A 25,320-nucleotide genomic window follows, 5' to 3' on the forward strand; every position below is an offset into this window, starting at 1 on the left:
TCTATCAATGGGTCAAGCCCGGCCCGACGGGCCCAAACCGATTGGGCCGGTTCTGATATCGGGAGCTGGAACTGACAGGTCGGTTTCGAGTCCTGATATAGGGTCCCGATTACTATCAATTCGGAATTGGTTCTACATAGTCCTGAACCGGTTCAGATATGACCCGATATATATAATGATTAATATATTAAATAAATTATATATATATATATTTAATATATATTAACAATTTTTTTTGTTTATTATAATCGGGTCTGACCCGACAGACCTGATTGTCATGAGAACCGATTGGTTAGGGATCGGGGTCCAAAATTGCAGACCATATCGGACCCGGTCCGGCCCGGGTCCTCAACATTTAATGTTGCGTCAGTTTCGCTTCCAGCCGGTTCCGACCCACACCCGACCCGTTGACAGCCATAGATAAAAGCATCACCCTTACACCCTTCTCCCTTTCAGTGGCTCTCACCCCATCGCCGTTCCAACCAAATACCAACGCGTACCTATTCTTGTTCACCACCGGCGTAGCAGACCGGCCAACTAACACAGCTACAGGTAACGAAGCAATGTTTTTTCATTTCCTCTTTTTAATTCATTTATCCACATGGTAAACGATCCGTTCTCAATGCACTATGCTCTGGTCTTCTAAATTTGGAGTTTCTGCTGTGTTGTGTTATTGTATTTGAAAGATTTCAAACCACAACCTAAGAGTAAGAATAAGAAACTAAACTGGAAGCACTGAAAAAATATGGGTCCTACCTTTCGTACATACAATCCAAAATTGCTGAGGTGTTACATACCGGACGACTGAGAAGGATTTCAAAAAGAACGAGATTAGAGCATTGAGCAAGGGGTGCAGAAGAAAGAAATAGTCGAGAGCTTCTTTTTCATTGTTATTTTCTGACATGATTGTAATATTCTGGAAGTTTAACCTAAGTTCTAACCGAGTCAGTTTTGCTTCGGTTGCCAGGGAAGTGAAAGTGTTTCGGGAAACCATGGGACTAAGGGCCAATTGAACTAGCCGGTGGCCAACCAATAATGCCATGCTTATGAGCGTGGTTAGTCATTGAGTTGACTCCCTGCAAGGCTTTCTAAACTGAGTCAAAAAGCTTGAGTCACTGAACTATATTAGGTTAGATACGAAATACGAATATAATTTTTTGTTTTTGTAAATTTTTGTTAGTTGATTTGATTTTCAAGCATTTTTTTATGGTAAGATAAATTTATGCTGGTATCTCTCTAACTTCCCTGAATTCCTTATGAATGGTCAGCCAAGAATATGCCTGGTCCAATCCCTGGATCACCTTAGCTTTGAGATAACTATAAAAAGAATTCAATTATCAATGCCGGTCCTGACCTTCTCTGGTGTTGGGAGGGCTGGACTGGTAATGGACGTAACATATGACGTTTTCTCATGTGCTGGAGGCTCTCAGACTTTAATCTGTTATCTGATGCTTGTCATCTAGAGATTTAACCATCATACTAAGCAATGGAGAAGCATGCATAGAAAAAATTCCTGAATTTGGTTTAAGCCCAAATTGTTTAGGCCCCATTTGGTGTGTCTTTCCACACAGTCTGTCTGCTATTTAGAAGCCTGGCAGACTGAGTTGTGGTCTTTTTCTGTTTGGTTCGCAAGAGATCTAGCTGCTAAAAGACATTGCGCCAAAAAGATGTGCGAAGCCCGTTTTGGGCTATCTTTGGGAAGCTCCATTGCTCCAAATGGAGCTTTTTGTTTTTTTTTTTTTGTTTTTTCCAACTTATCTTCGCGCGGGAAGACACACCTTAAGCAAATGGTCTTTAGGCTGTCAAATTCTTGATGCAAAAGCTGACTAGATAATGACTAGAAAATTTGATATGATATTGTCCTATTTCTTAATACCAGCCACTAGCCATGCAAAAACTTCCCCAACTATGGGAGCACCATCTAACAAGAAAGATTTCCATGTGGTGGATCCATATAAGTGAACCTTAGTTTTTAAGAAAAAAGATAAATGGTCATTTTTTCCAACCTTTTTTTGCATATAATTGGTTAATTGTTGCTCATAATTTTAGGCTTTGAGATGTTGGGGTATCTTCAAGGGCTACTATGGCTTCTCCTTGGAAGTCCATTCATGGAGTGCTTCCTCAGTTTCTAGGCCTTATTAGGAATGATGTTTGTTTTGGAGATAAGGTTCTTTTTTGGGAGGATCTTTGGATTGGCAACTTTTCCCTTAAAGATCTCCTTCCTTCCTTGTACTCCCTTTCTTTGTTAAAAAAGGAACCGATATGTCGTTTTGTGTCCTATTCCTTGTTGGTCAATTTCAGTTGGAATTTGGGCCTAAGGAGAGATCTGAGAGACTATAAGTTTGATAAGGCAGCCTCACTTCTACAAGTTCTTGATTCTGTTTTTTCTGGACTTTTCTTTGCCATATGGTTGTATTTGGACTCCTCATCCCAAGGGAGTGTTTTCCTGCGCCTCTTTCTTCTCTTCTTTATGTTCAACCCCCAACCCTCAACCTTGTCCTGTGAAAGAAATTTGGTCTAAACCCATTCTTCCCAAGGTTGGGGCTTTGTGTTTGGAAGTCTTTCATGGAAAAATTAATACTTTAGTTGCTTTTCAAAAAAGAAGACCTTATTTGTGTATCTCCCCAAATTGGTGTACCATTTGCAAAGCAAATGGAGATAGTTGTTACCGCCTTCTAATCTCCTGCCCCTTTGTTGTAGGTATTTGGGAAAAGATTTTTCGTCTTTTTGGTAATAAGTAGAGTGTGCCCCTAAAGATTGGAAACCTTTTTGACCCAATGATCTTCAGTTGGCCGAGGAGGAGTGGTAAAGTCATGTGAAGATGTGTTCGGGCTGTTATGATTTGGATGATATGGGAAGAGAGAGTTAGCAGAATTTTCAATGATAAGGAGAGAGTGAGGAGGTTGTGTTGGAATGCATAGTAAATAGGGTTATATATTGGGCTAAATCTCTAGCCCTATTCTCGGAATTCCCCTGTGATGATTTTTGGAGGAATTGGGAAGCTGTGGCAAGAAGTTCTAATGTGAGGGGCAGACCAGTTGCAGCTTGGAAACCTTTGGAAGTGTTATGGACACACCACCCGACAGGACACTGCGGCGCAGTCATAGGCAGCAGCACGCACAGCGGGCCGCCTAGTAGCACGCACCGCCCGGCAACGCGCACAGCAGCACTCACCGCCCGGCAACGCGCAACGCACACCGCCTGGCAGCACGCAGCATGCACCGCCCGACAGCGCGCACCGCACCACACGACAGCAGCAGCGCGCACCGCACGACAGCACGCACCGCGCACACGCCCAGCACCGCACGGCAGCGGCACCATGAGCCGCGCACACACACTGCGCGGCAGCGACACCATGAGCCGCGCACACGCTCCTGACAGCAGCAACAGAGCGGGGCCCACACGACAGTTCATAGGGGTGGGCCCACCCTTATCTGGACACGTCAAGCCAACTCGCCGCCAACTTACCTTATCTTTATCTTATCTTATCTTTATCTTATCTTAAGTAAGAGTGAGTTACCATTAGGAGTAGGTAATTAGGAGTTTGAGTTCAAGTTGGAGTTTGAGTTTAATTAGGAATTTCCTTCTGTAATCTCCTATTTAAGGACCTACGAATTGAAATAAAGCATTCAGTTTTCCAGTGAAGAAAAGAGTGAGGAGAGTTCGGGTGGTCTCTTGGACAAATCACCCATTGAGTTTCCGCAATAGGGTCTGCATGCAAGGGAAGGTGCAAGGGGAAGTAGGGCTTTCACACCATGGACTGACCCGTGACGGGATCCTACGCGCGGGACCTTAACAAATTGGTATCAGAGCCAAACGTCATGGGCGATATGGAACAACTATCTTCCAAGGTCCACGAACTGGAACACCAACTTGCAAAAACCAGCATGGAGGTTCGTGAAGTCAGGGAAGACGTCTGGGAGATGCGACGCCTGCTGGAAGCATTCCTCTCCAACAAAGAAATGGGTTCGGAGGGAATCGCCAACACCAACAGACGCCGTTCGGACTGGGCAGAGGCATGCAGCGACCAACAAATCGCTGCCCCTATAGCCGCAGTTATTTCCAAGGATCAGCGCACGGAGGATGAAACTGTAAAGTCTCCTCCTTTGGCTGGGGAAAATGTCACGAACATTATAGTAGAACCTGCAGGATGCGCTCCTTTGACGAAGACAGGTGGGCTTGGCGATATTGCTGGGGCTTTACCGAAGGCCTTGGCTCGGCGTGGACATAAAGTTATGGTTGCGGCACCACAGTATGGTAACTATACAGAAATCCAAGAAACAGGAGTGCGCAAGAGATGTAAGGTGGAGGGGCAGGATATAGAGGTAACTTTCTTCCAAGCTTATATTGATGGCATGGATTTTGTGTTCATGGACAGCCCTATGTTTCGTAATATATATGGGGAAGGTCGAGAGGATATTTTAAAATGCATGGTTCTCTTCGGTAAGGCCGCTCTTGAGGTCCTCTACTGTAAGCATACCCGGTGCATTCTTATGATCCACAACATAGCACACTGGGGTCGTGGTCCAGTACGTGATTTCGGTTATGTGGATCTTCCACAAAACTACTTCAAACTATATGACCCAGGAGGTAGGGAACACTTCAATGTCCTTGCGGCTGGCCTGAGTGCAGCAGAGCGTGTAGTCACTGTAAGCTATGGTTACGCCTGGGAGCTGGAAACTAAAGAAGGGGGCTGGGGTCTGCATCAAATAATCCAGCTTTATGCACTGAGCTACGGGGCAGTCCTAGTTGTTCATGCTGTTGGTGGACTGAGAGATAGTGTGCAGCCGTTTGATCCATTGGCGGAGTTCCAAGCCATGTATCCGGAATTCGAGCTTGAGGACAAGCTCGTAGTCCGGGAGGGGTGTGATGATATGGACACACCACCCGGCAGGACACTGCGGCGCAGTCATAGGCAGCAGCACGCACCGCCCGGCAACGCGCAGCGCGCACCGCCTGGCAGCACGCAACACACACCGCCGGCAGCGTGCAGCACGCACCACCCGACAGCGCGCACCGCACCACACGGCAGCAACAGAGGCAGCAGCACGCACCGCGCACACGCCCGACACCGCACAGCAGCGGCACCATGAGCCGCGCGCACGCACTGCACGGTAGCGGCACCGCGCAGCGACGTCACCATGAGCCGCGCGCATGCTCCTGACAGCAGCAGCAGAGCGGGGCCCACACGACAGCTCATAGGGGTGGGCCCACCCTTATCTGGACACATCAAGCCAACTCGCCGCCAGCTTACCTTATCTTTATCTTATCTTATCTTTATCTTATCTTAAGTAAGAGTGAGTTACCATTAGGAGTAGGTAATTAGGAGTTTGAGTTCAAGTTGGAGTTTGAGTTTAATTAGGAATTTCCTTCTGTAATCTCCTATTTGAGGAGCTACGAATTGAAATAAAGCATTCAGTTTTCCATTGAAGAAAAGAGTGAGGAGAGTTCGGGTGGTCTCTTGGACAAATCACCCCAAAGGAGAGTTCGGGTGGTCTCTTGGACAAATCACCCATTGGGTTTCCGCAATAGGGTCTGCACGCAAGGGAAGGCGCAAGGGGAAGCAGGGCTTTCACACCGTGGACCGATCCATGACGGGATCCTACGCGCGGGACCTTAACAGGAAGAAGGTTTTATCAAGCTAAATTTCAATGGTAGCAGTGTAGGAAACCTAGGGCCAGCTGGTATAAGAGTTTTTAAAAACTCTGAAGGACACATTCTTGCTGTTTTTTTAGGTCCTGTGGAAGTTGGAGATGTGTTGTTTGCTGAGTTCCAAGCAGTCTTTCAGGGTTTGAAATTTACAAATTGCTAAAGACCTAAACTATGACAGATTGCTAATTGAAGGTGACTCTAAATTGGTAGTAGGGTGGCTAAAGGAACTGGAATCTGTGATTTGGAATTGTGGGGAATCAATGAAGAGATTAAATGGTTATTAGAGACGTGACAGTTAATATCCAGTGGGAAAGGAGGCCAGCAAATGGGATGGCTGGTTATTTTGCAAAAATGGGGGTGCATAAGTCTGAACTGTTTCTGGCTCAGTTGTAGTTCTTTATCTGTAATGGGGGCTGCATCTCGCTGTTGGGTTGCTTTATTTTAATACTTTTCTGCAACACTCGACCTAGCTTTGTAGAATTTCATTATTTGCAAAAAGGCTTTGGTTTGTTTTATTGTTGTAAATTATTTATATCTATTTGGTGGTATGGTGGATGCCAACAAGCAGCTTAAGGATTTGGACCTGCAAATAGGTCATCAAAGTTAGATGTTTAGCAAGGGAGATTGATAATAATGGTTTGGCTGACACTTTAGCCAAACGGGGGACAAATATGGGGCAGTTATTTGGGCTGCATTATAAGAGCTATTTCTTGTTGTGGTGAGCATCCCTTATCATTGGGGTGCTTGACATTTGTATCTTTTTTTTATTATTGAATTCAAGTAACTATTTCCAATAAAAAATGTTTATATTGATCTTGATAATTTGTTTTTTTTTGCCTCCTGTTTTCTACAAGTAGAAGCCCGTTTCTTTATCCTGTTCCTTTGAAATACTACATATAGAAGATGAGGATTCTTTTTGATTGTTTCTCAAAGATGGGGATGTTGTGTGCTTTCCTTTGTTTGGATATTTTTCTCCCTTTCCCATTAATGTATGGGAACCTTCTGGTCATGGGGAAAGAACCAAATTCAAAATTGAGACGTTGTTGCGCCAATAGGATTTTCTGATGCTATTATTTTTTTCCTGATTCTGTTCTCTGTAATGTGTTGAAAGCATTTCTTGAGAAAGATTGCCATCTTTATGATGGAGTCAATTGCTACCGGGTTCTTAGCCTTGCCAATACTTGGTATTTTGCATGGCAATTCCAATGTCATGTTGATTCTCTTAGCTGAAGTCAAACAGAGAGTACTGACATTTTGCACTTTTAGACAAAGTTCAGTTTTTTCTTTCATTCTTTTTTTTTCTATTTTTACCATATCTTTATACCATCTATGTACCCGTATTTATGGCTGTGTACCCCTGCCATGATTTCTAGAGGTTGATGTGCTCAAAACATGGAGATACTTGAATACTTGGTAATCATTCCATGTACCATGGTAAAACTTATAGATCCTTATTTTGGACAGTGCCACTTAATATGATCATATTGGTGGAGCACCCCATCCTAAGTGGAATTCAAGAGTTGTATTCCTATTCTGTTTTGAACAAGAAACCTTGGGTCCTATTCATAGTTTTCAAGGCGCCAAGGTGAGGCCAGGTGACAGGGGGTGCCTTGTCGCCTAGTTGTTTAGGTGATGGATTTTTTATGTAAAAAACATAGGTCCTAGGGTAGTTCCCTAGGTACCATAACCATATGTAAAAACATAGGTCCTAGGGTAGTTCCCTAGGTACCATAACCATATTTCCTTAATAGTTATTCATAATTTTCATAAGAAAAGTATAAAGTTCATGTAAATCTAGAAAATTAGGGCTGTTCACACTAGTGTAAAAATCGACCAAACTGACCCAAACCAATCCAACTTGAACCGATGTGGTTGGTTCTCAAATAAGCTGGTCGGTTTTGGTTTAGAAATAAGAAAAATCCGACTGAGTGGTTCGGTTGCAGTTTATAAATTTGTAAACTGAAGTAAAATCGAATCGAACCGAGTATATGTTAATAATGCATGTGACCTTAGCTTAACCATTCCCATGTCTCAATTCCCATTTCCCAATTCGCAAGAGGCAAGTGCAGGCCTGACCCTTAGGCATGGCCCCTACACATTGTATAATGTGAAAGTGAGAAGCGACTTGACCCCTAGTCCCTAGGCATAATTATTCTCTCTATCAAAATTCTAACCTATTAGTTGTTTTCTCTTATATCTCATATTTATTCTTGATTTACTTTTAAAAATGATAATAATAATAATAGTATATTGTTTTGAGAGAGAGAGATAGCAATTAATAATTAAACAATAATTAATTATAAAGCAATAATATTAGGTTTTTTAGGGGTGTATAGGCTGTACTCTCTACTCATTGTCTAAACTATTAAAAATAGAATAAAATATTTAGTTATTTACTCTAAAGAAGACATTTGAAGTCTGAACAGATCAATTTCCTTGGGTTGTGGGCCCAAATCAAATCAAGACTAAGGTAAACAGTTACTTGGTTCGGTATAAACTGATCAAACCGACAAACCGAGACATCATATTATATTTCAGTTCTTGTTCTATTTCGGTCGGTTTCGGTTGATGTAACAATCAACCCGATATATTTGGTTTGGTTGGCAAAATTGTATGCAATCGAACCGACCCGACCTGTGTACAGACCTATAGAGAATCAACATATTCATGAGAAGAAAAAGAGAAGGAAAAGAAAATTCAAAAAATACAGGGGCTGAACCCTTAGACAGAATTTTAAGTTCTTTCCTTACTTATTGGTTCAGGTTTTGAAGTCTTTGAGGGTTCAATAATGTCTATTTTATAATTATAGTGCCAAAAAATAAGGCATTTTATAATAGAAAGTACAAAACTGCTTGGCAATTAGGTGAGCCGAGTCTCAATGGGCACCTTGTTGCCTAGGTGCCCGCCTTGACAACTATGGTCCTATTATATGCACTGTAAAGAAAAAGGTGGATTCCTTGTCTGGTACCAGGGAAAATATAGGGCTGTTTACTGGATTAATTTATAGGTTAGTTATGTGAATGAAGGATAAGTGGTAAAAGGGTTTGCAAATGCATCCTTTTCCCGTTCGTGAGCATCTATGAAGACAGAAATAGAAGAATCTTTAAAGGAAAGAAGAAAGACTGAATGGTTATGCATAGACATGGGGAATATGATCATAGGCTGGATTTTAGTTCATTATAAATTTTGGATGTTCATCGATCTTCTTTCAGGTCTAGGTTTTGGTCTACTTTGTATGCGGCAGCAGATGTTGGAATCATTGAATTTTGAATTTTGAGTGTTCATTGATTTTCTTTGAGGTCTAGATTTTGGTCTACTTTGTATGTGGCAGCAGACGTTGGAATCCTTGGATTTTGAATATACAATTCCTGGTATTTTATCTTTTTTGCTTCTCCTGATGTTTGTTTCTAGTTGGTGTGTTATTTCATAACCCCTTCCCTTCTATTTTCTAGTGGGATAACTGGATAAGCCTTACTAGAATAAGCAGTGACAAGTTTTTTTACACTAATGTCAAATGAGGTGCAATTGGAAAAGCTAATTATTGAAGGGGATTCAAGGTGATAACTAGTTGGCCATGTAGCAATGATGCAGTTCCATGGAGATACAGAAATGAGATCAAAAAATTTAAGTGACTGGCAAGGAATATGCAGCTGCAGGTTCATTGTGTGAAAAGATCTGTAAATGAAATGGCTGATGGATTAGCTAGATAGGGAGTGGGTTGGGAACATTTTTATGGGCACAGTAGTAAGAAGTTTATAAAAATGTATGGGAGGGAGATGGTTCTTCCATGCTCTCTGACCTATGATAACTAGTTGGCCATGTAGCAATGATGCAGTTCCATGGAGATACAGAAATGAGATCAAAAAATTTAAGTGACTGGCAAGGAATATGCAGCTGCAGGTTCATTGTGTGAAAAGATCTGTAAATGAAATGGCTGATGGATTAGCTAGATAGGGAGTGGGTTGGGAACATTTTTATGGGCACAGTAGTAAGAAGTTTATAAAAATGTATGGGAGGGAGATGGTTCTTCCATGCTCTCTGACCTATGATTGTATAATTTTTAAATATTTTTTCTATCTAATGAAGTAAACTATAATTGATCTAAGAAAAAAGGATACTATCTCTAGAGTGTTGGAATCTCTCCAAACTGCGAACCATGCAAGAACACAAGATTTCATAATATTTTTCTCAGATGTTTCACAGATCAGCACAGGGGAGCACTGACGTGTTTATTTTATGGTGTTTCTCATGGAACGACTTTCTCTTTCATGTTGAGTGAGCCATTAAGCAATAAATAATGGTCAGGGGAGTTCAGATCTGCTCCCCACAAACGCTCCAACATTGTCCCAACGAACCAATTTGGTCACACATCAGGAACATCTCCCCATGAATGACAAGGCAGATGTTCCCAATGTGTGGCTGCAGTGGGCTGTTTGGACAGTGTTGGGAGCATTTTGGTGGTGGCTGTCTGGCAGATACCTACTCTGGTCAGGGTATCTTGATTTGGTAAAAAAAGAGTTACAAGTTTAGGCCCTGATATTAATGCTTATAAAATGTTGTACTAATTATAGAAGGAAGATGGGGAACTAACAAATTTTCCTTCTTGTGATATTTTTCTGCTTAAGCCTTAATGTTTTCTCAGTTTTTTGGTATTCTGTTGTTTATTACTTTTTGTACTCTGGCATCAAGTCCTCCTTAGATGTTATGAGATTCATGGTTTGTTGAAATTAGATCTCAGAGGATGCCTAAGTCTAAGCTTGCTGCACGTATTGTGTACAAATGGAGTAAAAAATTGTTCTTAGAAGTAGGCTGATTGGGGATGGTCCGACTTCAGTGGTGCCAACATCTAACAAATTTCATTACATTGTATATTATATGAAGGCTTGTATCCACCAAGAAGTGATATGATGGCTTATAATGTTGTAATGTTTGTTATCCTTTAAATCGTTGGTACACTGTTCACAAAATTTTTGTTCTCCTTCAAAAGTTATGTAGCTTAAATAAGTTGTTGAATACATCATGAGGGCTTGAATATATCAAGAAGTGATATGAGGGCCTACAATGTTGTGATGTTGTTATCCTTTAAATTAATTATTAAATACATGGAAGTGTCTCCCATACCATTGCAGCAATTTATTTGATATGCTTAAGTTCTCAGGAAGGGGAGAGAGAGATTCAGAGTAGGATAAGGAGAAGAGAGAGAGGGAATCCGATTGTAGTAAGGCTAATGATTTTATTCCTTTCTTCAGGCTATATTTATAGCCTTATTGTGCTACAAACTAGGAATTAAGATAGGAACTACCGCCCCATGATCTTAGGAGCTTATCAACAAAAAACAGAAATGACTTATCTACTAAAACAGAAATGAAGACTTATCTACTGAAACAGAAATGGCTAAGGCTTATCCAAAATACTTTAACTAAACTACTGTGATCGAGTCTCCTGCTGCAAACTACTTTGACCGAGTCTCCTGCTGCTATTGCCGCCTAGTGCATGCATGCACGTATCATTTCCTCCCCCCCTGAAGGTTCCTTGTCCACAAGGAAGTCAGGATATGATTTGGTGAAGCGCCATTCATTTTCCCAGGTTGCGTCCTCGGCTGGTGCCCCTACCCATTTGACCAAATTTTCAGATTTTGGACGGTATTTGCCCTTGCAAATAATACGGCGATCTAAGATAGCTTCCGGTTGTGGAAGGATGGCCGAAGTATTCGAGATTGGGGGTAGTTGGGTGGAAGTTGAGGTGATTGGTCCCAAATGCTTCCGTAGTAAACTGACATGGAACACATTATGGATTTGAGAGCCAGGAGGCAAGGCTAATTGATAGGCCACCGAACCGATCTTCTCAATGATTGGGTATGGCCCAAAGTACCGTGGGGCGAGCTTCATAGAACGCCGAAACGCCACAGAAGTCTGCCGGTAAGGCTGCAACTTCACATACACATAATCGCCTTCGACGAATGAAGCTTCACATCGGTGTTGGTCTGCTTGACATTTCATCCAATTTCGAGCTACCTGAAGGTTGTGTTGCAACTCGCGTAGGATGATGTCCCGGTCACGTAGGTATTCATCAACTGCCCCTACTCGAGCAGTGCCTGGTACATAGGTCAGCAGACTTGGGGGTGGGATACCGTAGACTGCTTCGAAGGGTGTCATCTTGGTGGAAGAGTGAGTGGATGTGTTGTAGCTGTACTCTGCCCAAGGAATCCACTCTAACCATTTCCGCAACTAGTCACCTGCTAAGCATCGTAAGTATTGCTCCAACGTTCGGTTAACAACTTTGGTTTGCCCGTCGGTTTGGGGGTGGTAACTTGAGCTCATACACAACTTCGTCCCATGCATTTGGAAAAGTGTTTGCCAAAATGAGCTGATAAACACCTTGTCGTGGTCTCTAACAATGGATGTCGGAATTTTGTGTAGGCGGACAACGTTGGCGACAAATGCCTTAGCGACTGTCGTGGCGGTGAATGGCTGTTTTAAGGGGATAAAGTGGGCATATTTGGTCAACCGATCCACAATTACCATGATAACCGTATACCCATTGGAAGGAGGTAACCCTTCGATAAAGTCCATCGAGATATCTGTCCACATTTGAGTGGGAATCGGTAGCGGCTGAAGCAACCCCGTTGGCCTCATGCAATCTGTTTTGAAGCGTTGACACACGTCACTGCTGCAAGAATTCCTTCACCGCCCGACACATGTTAGGCCAAAGGAAACTGTGCTTGATATGAGAGGGAGTTTTATGAAACCCAAAGTGTCCTACTGGGGATGAGTGGCGGTCCGCCATTACCTTTGAAATCAAGGTGGAGGCGGGGCTCAAATAAATTTTGTCCCCCTTGAACCACACTCCATCTCGTTGAAGCAACTTGTGGGAGGGTCGCTTCTTCATCAATTCTTCATAAAATGTGTCTTGTTCAACCTCTTTTTGTAGCGTCGGCCACCAATCTGCATGTGGTATAGAGATGGACAGAAATTGAAATTCGGCCATACGCGACAAGGAATCCGCACCTTGATTTTCAACCCCTTTCTTATACTCGATCTCGTAGTCATAACCAAGTATCTTTGGCAACCACCGCGTTTGTGCTGGTGTAGTTATCCGTTGCTCGAGTAAATACTTAAGACTTTTTTGGTCGGTGCGGACTGTAAAAGGTTTCCCAAGCAGATATGGGCGCCATTTCTTAATGGCTTTGACAATAGCTAACATCTCCTTCTCATAAGTGGATAGTGCCAAGGCCGAACCCTTCAGTGCTTCACTAAAATAGGCCACCGGTTGGTTTTGCTGGGTAAGGATTGCACCAATCCCAGTTCCACTCGCATCGCATTCAATCACGAATCGTTGGGAAAAATCCGGAAGACAGGATTGGTGGTGAAGTGAGTGCTTTCTTCAACTGCTGGAAGGCCAGCTCTGCTGTCTCGTTCTATTGAAATCCCCCCTTGGTCAATAGTTGGGTCAAGGGAGCTACTATGCTTCCGAAGTTACGGATGAACTTCCGGTAGTAACCTGCTAAACCGAGAAAGCCACGGACCCCCTTTGCCGATGTCGGTGTAGGCCATTCGATAACAACTTGTATTTTGGTTGGATCAACCGACATGCCTTGCTCCGAAATTATATGACCCAAGTACTCGACCTGCGAAACACCAAATCGACATTTTGACATTTTTGCAAATAATTGGTTAGAGGACAATATTTTTAGAACAATTCGCAAATGAGATATATGATCTTCCCATGATTTCGAATAAACCAAAATGTCGTCGAAGAAGACCAAAATAAATTTCCGGAGGTATGGACGGAAGAGGTCGTTCATGAGGCTTTGAAAGGTTTCTGGTGCATTCGCCAAGCCAAACGGCATCACTAAGAACTCGTAATGCCCTTCATGCGTCCGAAAGGCTGTTTTCAGAATGTCTTCTTCTTGCACCCGAATCTGATGGTACCCAGACCGTAGATCTAGTTTGGAGTAGAATTTGGTCCCGTGGAGCTCATCTAATAGTTCATCAATCACAGGAATGGGGTACTTGTTTTTAACCGTGATGTCGTTCAGTGCTCGGTAATCCATGCAAAATCGCCAAGCTCCATCAGCCTTCTTCACTAACAAAACCGGTGATGAAAATGGGCTGTTGCTTGGCCTTATCAATCCCGACTGCAGAAGCTCCTTCACCATTTCTTCTATTTCCGTCTTCTGGTAATATGGGTACCGATATGGCCTCACACTAACTGGTCCCTTGTCGGGAAGGAGCGGAATTTGATGGTCATGTGGTCGTTTAGGAGGCAGGTTGGTGGGCGGCTCAAATACATGAGAAAACTCGGTTAGAATGTGGTCCATCTCAGGTGGATAGCAACTAGGTTGGCTAATGCAGTTTGAAGGAACTATTTGGAAAAGGAACCCCGTACCTTGTAATCCATTGCACTCCTTGTCGGTCAAGGCTTTGATGTTGGCTCGTCCCACTCCCTGGAAGGTGCAAGAGACTCCTCCCTTCTTAAACGCCAAGGTCAGCTGTTTGTAATCCATCTCGATGGGTCCAAGAGTTTCTAGCCATTGTACTCCTAATACCAGCTGGCATGCCGCAACTGGGAGAACGTAGTAGTCAGCAGTAATGGGATGCCCTTGGATGGTGAGAGTGAGAGCCCGGCACTGCCCCACACATTCTATCTTTTCCCGGTTGGCGACCATAACTTGGATTTTTTTGTCTCGGTTCACTGGTAACCCGAACTTAGAGACTATGGCTTGATCAATGAAGTTGTGGGTGCTGCCGCCATCAATAGGCACCGTCACGTTCTTGTTTTTCAGCTTACCTAGAACGCGTATGGTTTGCGGGTGCTCAGCTCCTGCAATTGCATGGAAGGAGATCTCAGGAATCGCTTCTTGGTTCTCTGCCTCTGGCTCGTCATTCTCCGTGTCCGCCTGTACGGGATCCTCGATCATGAATAATTGTGGTCGTTCGCAACGGTGGCCAGCGGTGAACCTCTCATCACAGTAGTAACATAATCCCTTCTCGCGACGTTCTCGCGCCTCCTGGTTGGTGAGTCGCCGGAATGTTGCTGGTGGAGCGCTGGGAACCTGGTTCGTGCGCTGGGTTGGTGGAGGCCTGAGCACACCTGCCATTGGGTTAGGTGACCCCCTCTGGGATACTACGGCTGGTTGGGATCGAACTTGCTGGTTCGATTTCCGTTGTAGTTGGTTCCGCTCCTCAATTAGTCGAGCAACTCCGATCGTGTCTATCAAGGTTCTCGGCTGCTTAATCTTCATGTCTATACGAATGTCATCGCGAAGTCCTGCAATAAAACAGCCAATGAGAAAACTCTCGGGTAGGCTTCTTGGTAAGCTGCCACCGTTGTAGTTTGCTTGAGGCGAGTTAAAGCTTCCGACGGATCCTCATAGTCGGTTGGACCAAATCGTTGTAGCACAGCCTTGGAGAATTCTTCCCATGTAAGGGGTCCGCGATGTTTTGTCAGCCACCGGTGCCATTGCAAGGCGATGCCTTCCAAATGGAAGGAAGCTAGTTGCACTTGTTGGTCTGGTACAATATTTTGGAAATCAAAATATTGCTCTGCCTTGTAAATCCAGCCGCTTGGGTCATCCCCATTAAATTTCGGGAATGACAATTTGACGTGCTGATGAGGGTGATCATGGACAGAGCTGGAACGGGAAGTATGTGGGTGTGAGGCCTCTTCATGAGCGAAAGGGTTGGTCTCGGGAGTGGTTCGTGAGGCTCGGAAGGCTTGGAGTTCGGTTAACACTGCTTGTAAGACAATGTTCACCTGGTCGAAGCTTGACTCATGCCGGGCTAAGGTCTCGTTGACCTCATTGCGGAATTCCGCATTGGTTTTGCCGCGAGTGTCCATGGTCGGAACCGGCTCTGATACCAACTGATATGCTTAAGTTCTCAGGAAGGGTAGAGAGAGATTCAGAGTAGGATAAGGAGAAGAGAGAGAGGGAATCCGATTGTAGGAAGGCTAATGAATTTATTCCTTTCTTCAGGCTATATTTATAGCCTTATTGTGCTACAAACTAGGAATTAAGATAGGAACTACCGCCCCATGATCTTAGGAGCTTATCAACAAAAAACAGAAATGACTTATCTACTAAAACAGAAATGAAGACTTTTCTACTGAAACAGAAATGGCTAAGGCTTATCCAAAATACTTTAACTAAACTACTGTGACCGAGTCTCCTGCTGCAAACTACTGTGACCGAGTCTCCTGCTGCAAACTACTTTGAACGAGTCTCCTGCTGCTATTGCCGCCTAGTGCATGCATGCACGTATCATTATCCTCCAAGAGAGTGCTCAAAGAAAGTGTATGGTTGATGATGGATCATCTCTTTTGTTGGATGTTAGCTTAGTTTAGGTTGTACTTGCACAAACCAGCAAAAAATATGCATCCACACCATAGTTGTCAAGGCGACTAGGCGGTTTTACAGTGTCGCCTCGCCCAAACACCTATAGTTTTGTATACTAGGCAACCACCCAGAGACTTAGGCGGGCGCCTAGGTGACTAGGCAGGCGGCTAAGCACAAGGCGGGCGCCTAAATCCAGCTTCAGTGCTCTTTTTATTTCCCGAAAAAACAGGGGCTTCTTCTCTTCCAGCCCAGCTTCAGTTCTTTTTTTCTTCGAAAAAACAGGGGCTCCGCCCCTATACTCCTCTTTCTCCTCCTTCCAGCTCAGATTCAATGCCTTTTTTTTTTTTTTTTTGAAAAAACAGGGGCTCCGCCCCTATTCTCCTCTCTTCTTCTTCCAGCCCAGATTCAGTGCTTTTTTTTTCGAAAAACAGGGGCTCCGCCCCTATTCTCCTCCCTCCTCCTCCTCCTCCTCCTTCTTCTTCTTCCTGCACTTATTATTTTTAACACCTGAACCTACTCCCTTCCTAGTTCCTAAACTTATAAAATAGTTTAGGTCAGATTCCATCGCCTAGGCGCCTGGGCGCCCCATGGTCGCCTAGTCTTGCCTAGTCGCCTTGACAACTATGATCCACACTTAGAATTAGGCTTCAACTCCAAGAACAGTGCACATAAATGAAGAATGAGGAGGCCTGTTACAGTATTTTCATTTCATGAGTTGCTATACTGCAATACACTTCACGGATGCCTATTTCTTAATTTAATCCAGTTGGAACACCATTGCTAAGTAATAAAGGAGTGCTTCAGGAATTTCTGAATTCTAACAAGTAGTTGCTGATGTTGAAAGCAACATTACCATTTCCTAGTCTAGTATAATTTATCAAGTCTTGGAAACAAGATTAATAATGAAGTTTTCTGTTTTTGGTTATTGCAGCAGCAAGGATTGCAGTTAGGAACAAAGAAACATAATTGATTGCCAAACGATTGAGCAACAAAATTCAATAAGTTGCAGATGGAGCAGCCTGGGATGCTAAAGGATAAAATGGGGCCTAACAGCAAAGATCTTTTAGAGTTGGAGCAAAACAAATCTTCCTCCTTAGGTGTCTTTCTCATCTCTGGTTTCTGATTTTAAGTTTTTAGGCCAGTGATCACCTTCTTTGCCTTCATTTACCAATGCAAGTTGATTCTGTTTCTCTTTTACATAATTTTTCATAAATTTCCATTTTTTGTCGGCTGTTATTTGTGATGGATTATTTATCAAGGAATTAGTGGCCATTTTGTTTTTCCTTGACCAGTCACTGACTTCACTATTTTTCCCTTTAGTAAAGTTGAATTGTTGATATGTATTTGATTGGATTTTGCAGAAGCTACACTTCTTGTTTGCAAAAAGAATTCACTGTCAAAATTCAATAAACCACACACCAGCGAGAAGCTTGTGACGGCTCCAGTTCCTAAAAGTCAAAGTAAGCTTTGATTGCTACTGCCAGTGTATGGATTTTTCACTTTTGTTTCTTTTAGGTGTACAAGTGTATTAATTGTGGTCCTGCATTTGATAAGCATGAGGTCCTTATGTTCTACTTTTCTGTACTTCTGAGTAAAACTACTACTCTAAGCATAGGCCTTCTCACAGGTTGCTGAACTTTTACTTGTAAAAGCAAGAGAATCATATAAGCTATGCAAACTTTGATATAGCATTAAGATTTCTTCTGTAAGTAAAATAAAATTTTTATTAAAAGAAAACTGAGAATTACAAGAAAGGTGACAAGAATTGACCCAAGAGAAGAAAATAAAAGCACCCCAAACCATGAAAACAACCCAACAAAATGAACATAACGTCTCATCTTCGTTGTACTCCCCCCCAGAAAACCACTGCAGCTTCCAATAGATGAAACTCTGGACATGCCAAAGTACGTCACAGGAAATTACAAAGTCTTCATCTTCATGGAAACTAAAGCAAAAATAAATAAATAAATAAATTCAGCCTAGCATAAAGATTTCCTTAGTTTCTTATGTAGGCTTTTATGGGTGTCATATGGATGGCTATCTCACAAAGTGAGTATATACTTGCACACACATTATATAGGTGGTCAGGCTGTCTGGTTTGTTTTTCTATCTAAAAATTTTCATTCAGGTTTAATAAGAATTAACAATGGTTTTTCTTTCTTTTTTTTTGATAGATTCTAACCAACTAGACTACAATGTATTTACAACGATGGTTTTTCTTTCATGAAGTCAATTCTCTGTTTTCCATCAATTCAACTGACTTTGGGGTTGTTTAATAACAGATGAAGTAGCCGATTATTGCTTTGTCTTTTAATGAATAGGTTATTCACCTTAATGGGTGAAACTATAGTTATCTTTTATTGAATAAGTTATTATGAGATTCTTCTTTCTCATCTGCTGTTGCCACTTCTTCTTGGGAAGAAAACCTGGTCAGCCACCAGTCTGGATTTTAAAACATTGCAATTACAAAGAAGTTGAGTGTGTTCAATTTCATGGAGTGGTCTCAATTAGCTAAGTTACATGTTGCAGATAGAAGAAAGTTAAGCTAGCTCACCAGTGACATACCCCAACTTCCCATGAGCACCAATAGCCATCTTTGCAGATTGTGACCATTCTAAATAGTTTGTACCATCTAACTTAACTGTAGTGATGGTCCCAGCCCCAAAAAAGTCTCCAACACCTCTTCCCCTTGTCCCATCTCACTCTCCGGTTTGTTTTCAACTCTGTGGCCCTCATTATTCCCAAAAGAGGGTTAGAAAATCACTTTGAGATGAAATAATAGGTATTTATCTCCTTCAAGCACAACAAACACCCTTCTGGTACCCTAGAAGCTCCTCCCTCCCAAGATTCCCTTTTCGCGGGAGCAGGAGAAGAGAGAGAAGAAGCAGCGCTCCCTCCAGAGGCCTACAAAACAGGTGGGACTTGAACCGCCCCCTTTAGAAAATTTCAAGGAACCCTAAAAAACTAGGGCTTCACTTCATAGGTCAAAAATGAAGAGTCCTACAAAAACAAGACTCTCTCCCTTTCTCCAGTTCTTGATTTTGGTGAAAAACCCTAGACCAGCTACAAGGCAATGCAGATCCACCAAAAAATTCCAAAAGCTGGGCTTACCTGAGGTCTTTGATCAGCCTCTCACCTCACCCTGCAGTCGGCCGATCTAGGGCTGCATGATGGAGCAGTTCAAGTAACCTTCGGTTTGCTTTGATACCAAGTAGAAGAAGATGCTGAAAGTTTTCAGCTAGAAAGAAAGAGAAGAAGTAGAAGAGAATGAGAGATAGCCAAAAAGAAAATAAGTTCTGGTCGTCCCCTTCCTTTGATTTATATGCTTTATAAAAAGAATGTACAAATACAAGAATATCCTCAGTAGGTCGGCTACTAGTAAGTATATGGAAAAACATAACTTAAACTAACATAAACTGATGGGTCTAAGGCCCAATAACTTCCTAACTAAATAAAGTAAATAAAAATAAAACAAAGCTGGGCCTAATATCTTAACATCGGCCCAATAACTCAACAGGGTCTTTGTTTGATTGTATCTCTGAGAGACTACAATTGAAACTTGAAAGCCTTTTGAGTTTTGAGTCTTCTTGACTCAAAATGGGAGGAGACTAGGAGAGGAAGAACCGAAGAAGCCAAGACCCACCCAAGAGTCCAAAACGCCGGTAGAGTACTAGTCTTTTACGAAAAAGGAATGCATGCAGTACTCAGTAGAGTTGTAGCCTCAGCCTGTAGTGTAGAGAGAGGATAGCAGTTTGCAGTCAACATCCCAACGCCCTAGCCTATTCGTTCGGCTATTCGTATTCCACACTCCATAGCTCACACTAACACTAATAGAGTATATGAGATGGCTTATTTTACTTGCCTTTTGAGTCTTACTTATTTTGGAAACTTGGCAAACATGATATATTCTGATATGCAACAGGGAGGGACTGTAAGGTTCGCAATTTATATATTTATAAATTATAAAAATATATAATATTAAAAATAAATCAGTTTTTTTGGTTAACCAATTTATTAACTATGAGGACTGAAACTGAAATATCTAATAACCGAATTTCAAAACCGAACCCGATCGAAAATTGAATAAACCGAACCAATTAGATTGAAACCGAAATTTTGGTTCAGTTTTTCGGTTTTAACTGAATTATGCTCACCCCTAGGTGATATTACTAATAGAAAACAAACTGATAGGTAATTTTGCAACATGCAAAACATCAAAAGTAAGGCAAAGGGAAGGGAAATGGTTCCTTGGCCAGCAATGGTGGAGAATGAGCCATCAACTAGTCTCACTTTATCCCTCCCAGAGAGAAGATGACATGATTGAAAATAATTTGACTTCCCAGTCACATGGTTTGACGTTCCAGAATCAATTATCCAAGGAGAGTTAGGAGAATGAGAAGATTGGATAAGTTTCTAATGTCTCCAGATTGGGAAGAACATTGGGAGCATTTGAGGGGAAAGTCATTACCCAGAGTCACATCAGATCATTGGCCAATCTGTTTGTTTCAAAAAACCATTGAAGGAGGCCCTTCTCCGTTTAGGTTTGAGAACATGTGGCTTACCCATCCGGATTTTAAGACAAAGGTGAAGGAATGGTGGGATCCCCAAGTGCCACAAATTATATGGGAAGGGCAAAAGCTTTTGAAAAAGTTGCAAAGATTGTAAGGGGAAATTAAAGAATGGAACAGGGTGAAGTTTGGAAGACTGTAAGAGAAAAAATTGAGGAGATTGATAGGAAAGAGCTCCAAGGTATGTTAGAAGGTCAAGATAGAGAAAGAAGATGGACCCTGAAAAAGGATTTAGAGGATACCTTGTTGAGAGAGGAGATTAGTTGGAAGCAAAAATCAGGAGAGAGATGGATTAAAGAAGGTAATGGAAATACTAAGTTCTTTCATGCTTTAGCAAATGGCAGAAAAAGGAAGAACTCAATCTCTTCTTTAGTAGTGGAGGGGATTGAGATTACAAATCAAGAAGAAATTGCTAAAACCTTTGCTGATCATTTCAGATCAATATTTGGTAGGCCAATCATTGAGAGATGGGGTTTGGGAAGTTTGGAATTGGGGGGGGGGGGCTTGGAAGAAAATCAAGTGGAAACTTTGTTTTGTAGAAGAGGTTTGAGGAAAGTGAAGTTATGGAAGCCATTTTATCTATGGACAGATCTAAGGCTCCTGGGCTTGATGGTTTCACTATGGCATTCTATCAAGATTGCTAGGAGATCATTAAGAATGACTTGATGAAGGTGTTCAGGGAATTCCATAGAAGGGGAGTAAGAAGTCCAGGGTTGAACTCAACTTTCTTAGCTTTGATCCCAAAGAAGTAAGATGCCACTCAGCTAGGATACTTCAGACCTATAAGTTTAGTGACCAATATTTATAAGGTAATTGCTAAGGTCCTTTCTCTGAGGCTTAAAAAGGTGCTCCCCTCTCTCATTTTCCAATACCAAGGGGCCTTTGTCCAAGATAGACAAATTATTGATCAAATTCTAATTGCAAATGAGTGTGTGGAGGCTCAAAAAAGGTTAAAGATGAAATGAGTGGCAATCAAGTTGGACCTGGAAAAAGCATATGATCTTGTGGACTGGGATTTTTTGATCACTATAATGAGAAGGTGTGGCTTTGGGGACTTATGGTGTAGATGGATCAAAGGATGCCTACAAACAAGTGATTATTCTGTTTTAGTGAATGGCACTACAGTTGATTTCATTGAAGGGACTAGAGGCCTTAGACAAGGAGACCCACTCTCTCCCTTTCTTTTTACTTTGGTAGCTGAGGTATTGAGTAAACTGATTTCAAAGGCTAACTCTATGCAATTGATCAAAGGCTGGTCAGTTGGGAGAGATAAGTTTTGGTTTCACATTGTAATTTGCAGATGATACCTTGATTTTCTGTGAAGGGGAGAGCAGTGAAGATGTGGAAAACCTAAAATTAGTTGTGAATTTGTTTGAAAGGATTTCCAACTTGAGAATTAACTGGTCAAAGAGTCTAGTGGTTGGCATCAATTTGGAAGAGAGTGAGTTGAGAGATTTGGCTGCATTGTTGGGGTGTGAGACTAGAGATTGCCTTTGTGTTATCTGGGATTGCCCCTTGGTGGAAACCCTTGATCGGTCAGTTTTGGAACCCAGAACTTGAAAGGTGTGAAAAAAGATTGGCAAGTTGGAAGAGGAATCATATCTCTTTGGGAGGGAGAATCACTTTGATCAAATCCACCTTGGCAAATCTTCCAGTCTACTACATGTCGATCTTTAGAATGCCTCAAGCTGTGATAAGAAGAATTGAGAAAATAACGAGGGACTTTTTGTGGGAGCCTGGGGAAAGGAAAAAAAGATCATCTGATTAGGTGGGAGAAGGTGAAGCAATTGAAAGGAGAAGGGGGTTTGAGAACCGGAAATGTAAAATTGAAGAATGGCTCTGTTGAGTAAGTAGCTCTAGAGGTTCCATAGAGAAAACGAGAAATTGTGGACTAGAGTTATTTCAAGTATCTATGGGCAATCAGGTAACGGTTGGGATGTGGCTGCCTGCAGAGAGCTACCTTGGCTGCACCCTGGAAGGCCATTCACGACATTCTTCCTTCGTTTCTTCCCCATATAAGGTATGATTTGGCTTTGGGTCAGAAAATCAGATTCTGGGAGGACATCTGGATTGGGGACTCCCCCTTGTCAGAGGTCTTCCCTTTCCTCTTTGCTCTCTCCAGACTCAAGGGTAAACCTATTAGTGATTTTATCAGCTCTTCTTCTTCCTTTTCAAACTTGAGTTGGAATTTGGGTTTTATTAGAAATCTAAGAGAATCTGAAATCTCTAGTGTCTCTACCTTGGTTAACTTGTTGAATTCAGTAGTTTTGGGGGATAGTGTTTCAGATTCTAGAATCTGGGCCCTCAATCAATCAGGTTTTTTTTCTTGCAAATCCTTCTTGAACTCTCTTGTTGCCACTTCCTCCTCTCCTTTCCCTGTTAAGGAGGTTTGGTCTCGGCCCATTCCTCCAAAAGTCGGTGCGTTCTGTTGGGAAGTATTCCATGGTTCCATCAACACTTGTGACTTGCTTCAGAGAAAAAGACCCAAGTGGTGCTTGTCCCCAAACTGGTGCTCCTTATGTAAGCTGAATGGTGAGACTGCTCTTCTCCTCTTTATCTCTTATCCTTTTGCTAACTCTATTTGGGAGTGGTTTTATAAACACTGGCATAAAACAGCCTTTTAACCGGTGGCATTCATGATGTGGTTGTCTGTGTTAGGTAAGTGTCTAACCAGAACCAGTCTCAGAAGAAAAGGGTGTCATTTGGATTCTGTTCAATGTGTCTTGTGTAATCCAGCTGAGGAGTTCGCATTATCATCTTTTCATCAACTGCTGCTTCTCATATTCTATGTGGGCTAAATTTTTGGGCTCTGAGGGGGTCAAAAGGTGTTCTCCAGCATCTTTGCCTCTTTGGAGAAGGTGTTTTTAGGGTGGCACTGAGTGGATTAAGCAAGAATGGAAGGATCATATGGAACACAAATCCCGGCTGCAATCATCTCTACTTTAGATTGTAATTTCTGTTCAGCTATAGTAATTCAATTCTTTTCTCCTTTTCCAAAAAAAGTTCTCAAAAGAAGTTTTTTTTTTTTTAAATCAAACTAACAATGTTCCACTTAGTTTTATGAAAACATGCATCCAATAAAACATTTTTCGTTTTTTTTGTGGTGTTTCTAGAAGCCAAAAGGAAAAAAAAGAAAAAAAAGAAAAAAAAAAGATTCATGCTGGAAAACATCCCCTAAATTAAGTATTATAGATTTTGCTCTCCAGTGATATTGTGCTTAATATTAGATCTTACAATGCTATAATGGTGTTCCCACTTTCTTAAGGAAGTGATGGCAATCCGTTCAAAGTAATAACATGCCTTTCTTTTTTTCCCCAGTGTTTGGAAAAGTGAAGGATTTCTTAGGAGTTATGGCTGAAGCTAATAGAAGGCTGCAGCTTGATGTACAGGTAGACACAGATTTTATAATAGGAGAGTATCCCCATCTGAATTACATCCCTCCACTCTAGTTTCTGATCATGTGTAAATATTACTTGAGTTTCAGGAGAAATCCTGTACGAACTATGATATTGAAGTGCTCACGGGGAACGAACCTCAATACATTGAAATGGTAAATGATTTTTTTTTGAGTGCTTGATAGCCTCACTGGTTCATTAATTTATATGGACTGTCATGGTGTCATCATCTGAACAGGATTTGATGCTTGGCGTTGCTGATCTTCAAACTCCAGAAGCAGTGGCAGCTGCTGAATGTGCAATGGCTGGTGGTTCTCAGTCGATATGCAACTTAGCTGCTAGCAGTAGTGAATCTGAATCAGGTTCAGATGATAGCAGTGATCCTTCTACTGACGGTAACCACAACGATGATGAGGATAACATATACTCGAGCAACTCTCAAAATCCAAATTTGGATGGGGCTGATTCTCTAGGTAGTGATCAGCCAAAAAAGCGGCCCAAGATTATTGAGCTGAAGTGAGGCATTGTGGTAGGAAATGCTCATGACATTTGAGGCAGAAATGAGAAACCATATACAAAGCAACTGGGAAGGAATATTTAAAAGGAGAAGGCGAGATGCTATGGCATTCCCATTTGACGAAACTTTTTGCTGTGTTATTACTCGTTATATATAGTTTTGTACGAGGCTTTCCTCCGTTGTTTTCAATTGCTTACTCAATGGATGAGTTTATGATTGGCGAATGGTGATGCAAGGAATGGAGGATATGCGTGTAAGGTTTATGATTGGTGAATGGTGATGCAAGAAAGTAAGACCTCTCTCTCTCTCATAAAAGGGTGTTGGCAGTGTGCCAAACAAATCCTATTCATTCACTTTAAAAATGGTCAGAATTACAATCAGAATGAATGATAAGAGTTTAAAAAGGAAGGGGTTAAAGACCAAGTATGTGTTTGGTTCCGTTTTTTCATTCTTTTATTCAGCGTTTGTACTTTATTTGCTTGTAAAACCAAGAAATGTAATAATTATAACCGCTTGTGACAAATAGGCGCCACTAGTCACCACATCAGTGTAACAGTGAAAAAATGTCTAACTGTTTATGGAAGTTTTAAAAAATTTCTTCTTTAAACGATAAATATGCGTAAAAACTAAAGTCTACTTTTGCCATTCTCGTATGAAAGAACTGCCGAAGTGATGCTTATGTGGCAGTGTTTATTGAATGAACGTCCACAAAATCAAACATCCTGTTGTGACGACTTGTGAGATTTGTAAAACATGTTTAGCTATGGAATGTGCAGCACAATTACTTGGCCAATGAATCCAATTTATTGAGCAGTTTGATGGTTCATGTATTTACTAAAATCTATCCTATGA

The 25,320-nt window shown here is 41.9% G+C and overlaps 1 protein-coding gene across 3 annotated transcripts; it reads left to right on the forward strand.

The window, feature by feature from the left end:
- Positions 1-415: 415 nt before the first annotated feature.
- LOC104611132 (uncharacterized) lies at positions 416-24,692 on the forward strand. Of its 3 annotated transcripts, XM_088898404.1 has the most exons (7): positions 487-552; positions 968-1,129; positions 16,920-17,085; positions 17,350-17,448; positions 23,875-23,945; positions 24,041-24,106; positions 24,190-24,692. In XM_088898404.1, the coding sequence occupies exons 3-7, from the start codon at positions 16,998-17,000 to the stop codon at positions 24,469-24,471; spliced, it is 606 nt and encodes a 201-aa protein (XP_088754530.1). In that variant the 5' UTR covers positions 487-552; positions 968-1,129; positions 16,920-16,997; the 3' UTR covers positions 24,472-24,692. The 3 variants fall into 3 exon arrangements, with proteins under 3 accessions (XP_010276365.1, XP_088754529.1, XP_088754530.1); XM_010278063.3 differs by lacking the exon at positions 968-1,129 and having other exon boundaries at positions 416-552; XM_088898403.1 differs by lacking the exon at positions 968-1,129 and having other exon boundaries at positions 453-552; positions 16,923-17,085.
- Positions 24,693-25,320: the final 628 nt, after the last annotated feature.

Source organism: Nelumbo nucifera, chromosome 2 (genome assembly GCF_055504915.1).
Source record: "Nelumbo nucifera cultivar China Antique chromosome 2, China Antique-T2T, whole genome shotgun sequence".
NCBI lineage: Eukaryota > Viridiplantae > Streptophyta > Magnoliopsida > Proteales > Nelumbonaceae > Nelumbo > Nelumbo nucifera.

Coding starts and splice junctions, on each gene's coding strand:
- LOC104611132 (XM_010278063.3), top strand. CDS start 16,998: ATGGAGCAGCCTGGGATGCTAAAGGATAAAATGGGGCCTAACAGCAAA. Junction 17,086..17,349: donor AAACAAATCTTCCTCCTTAG/GTGTCTTTCTCA, acceptor TGGATTTTGCAG/AAGCTACACTTCTTGTTTGC. Junction 23,946..24,040: donor GGCTGCAGCTTGATGTACAG/GTAGACACAGAT, acceptor CTTGAGTTTCAG/GAGAAATCCTGTACGAACTA.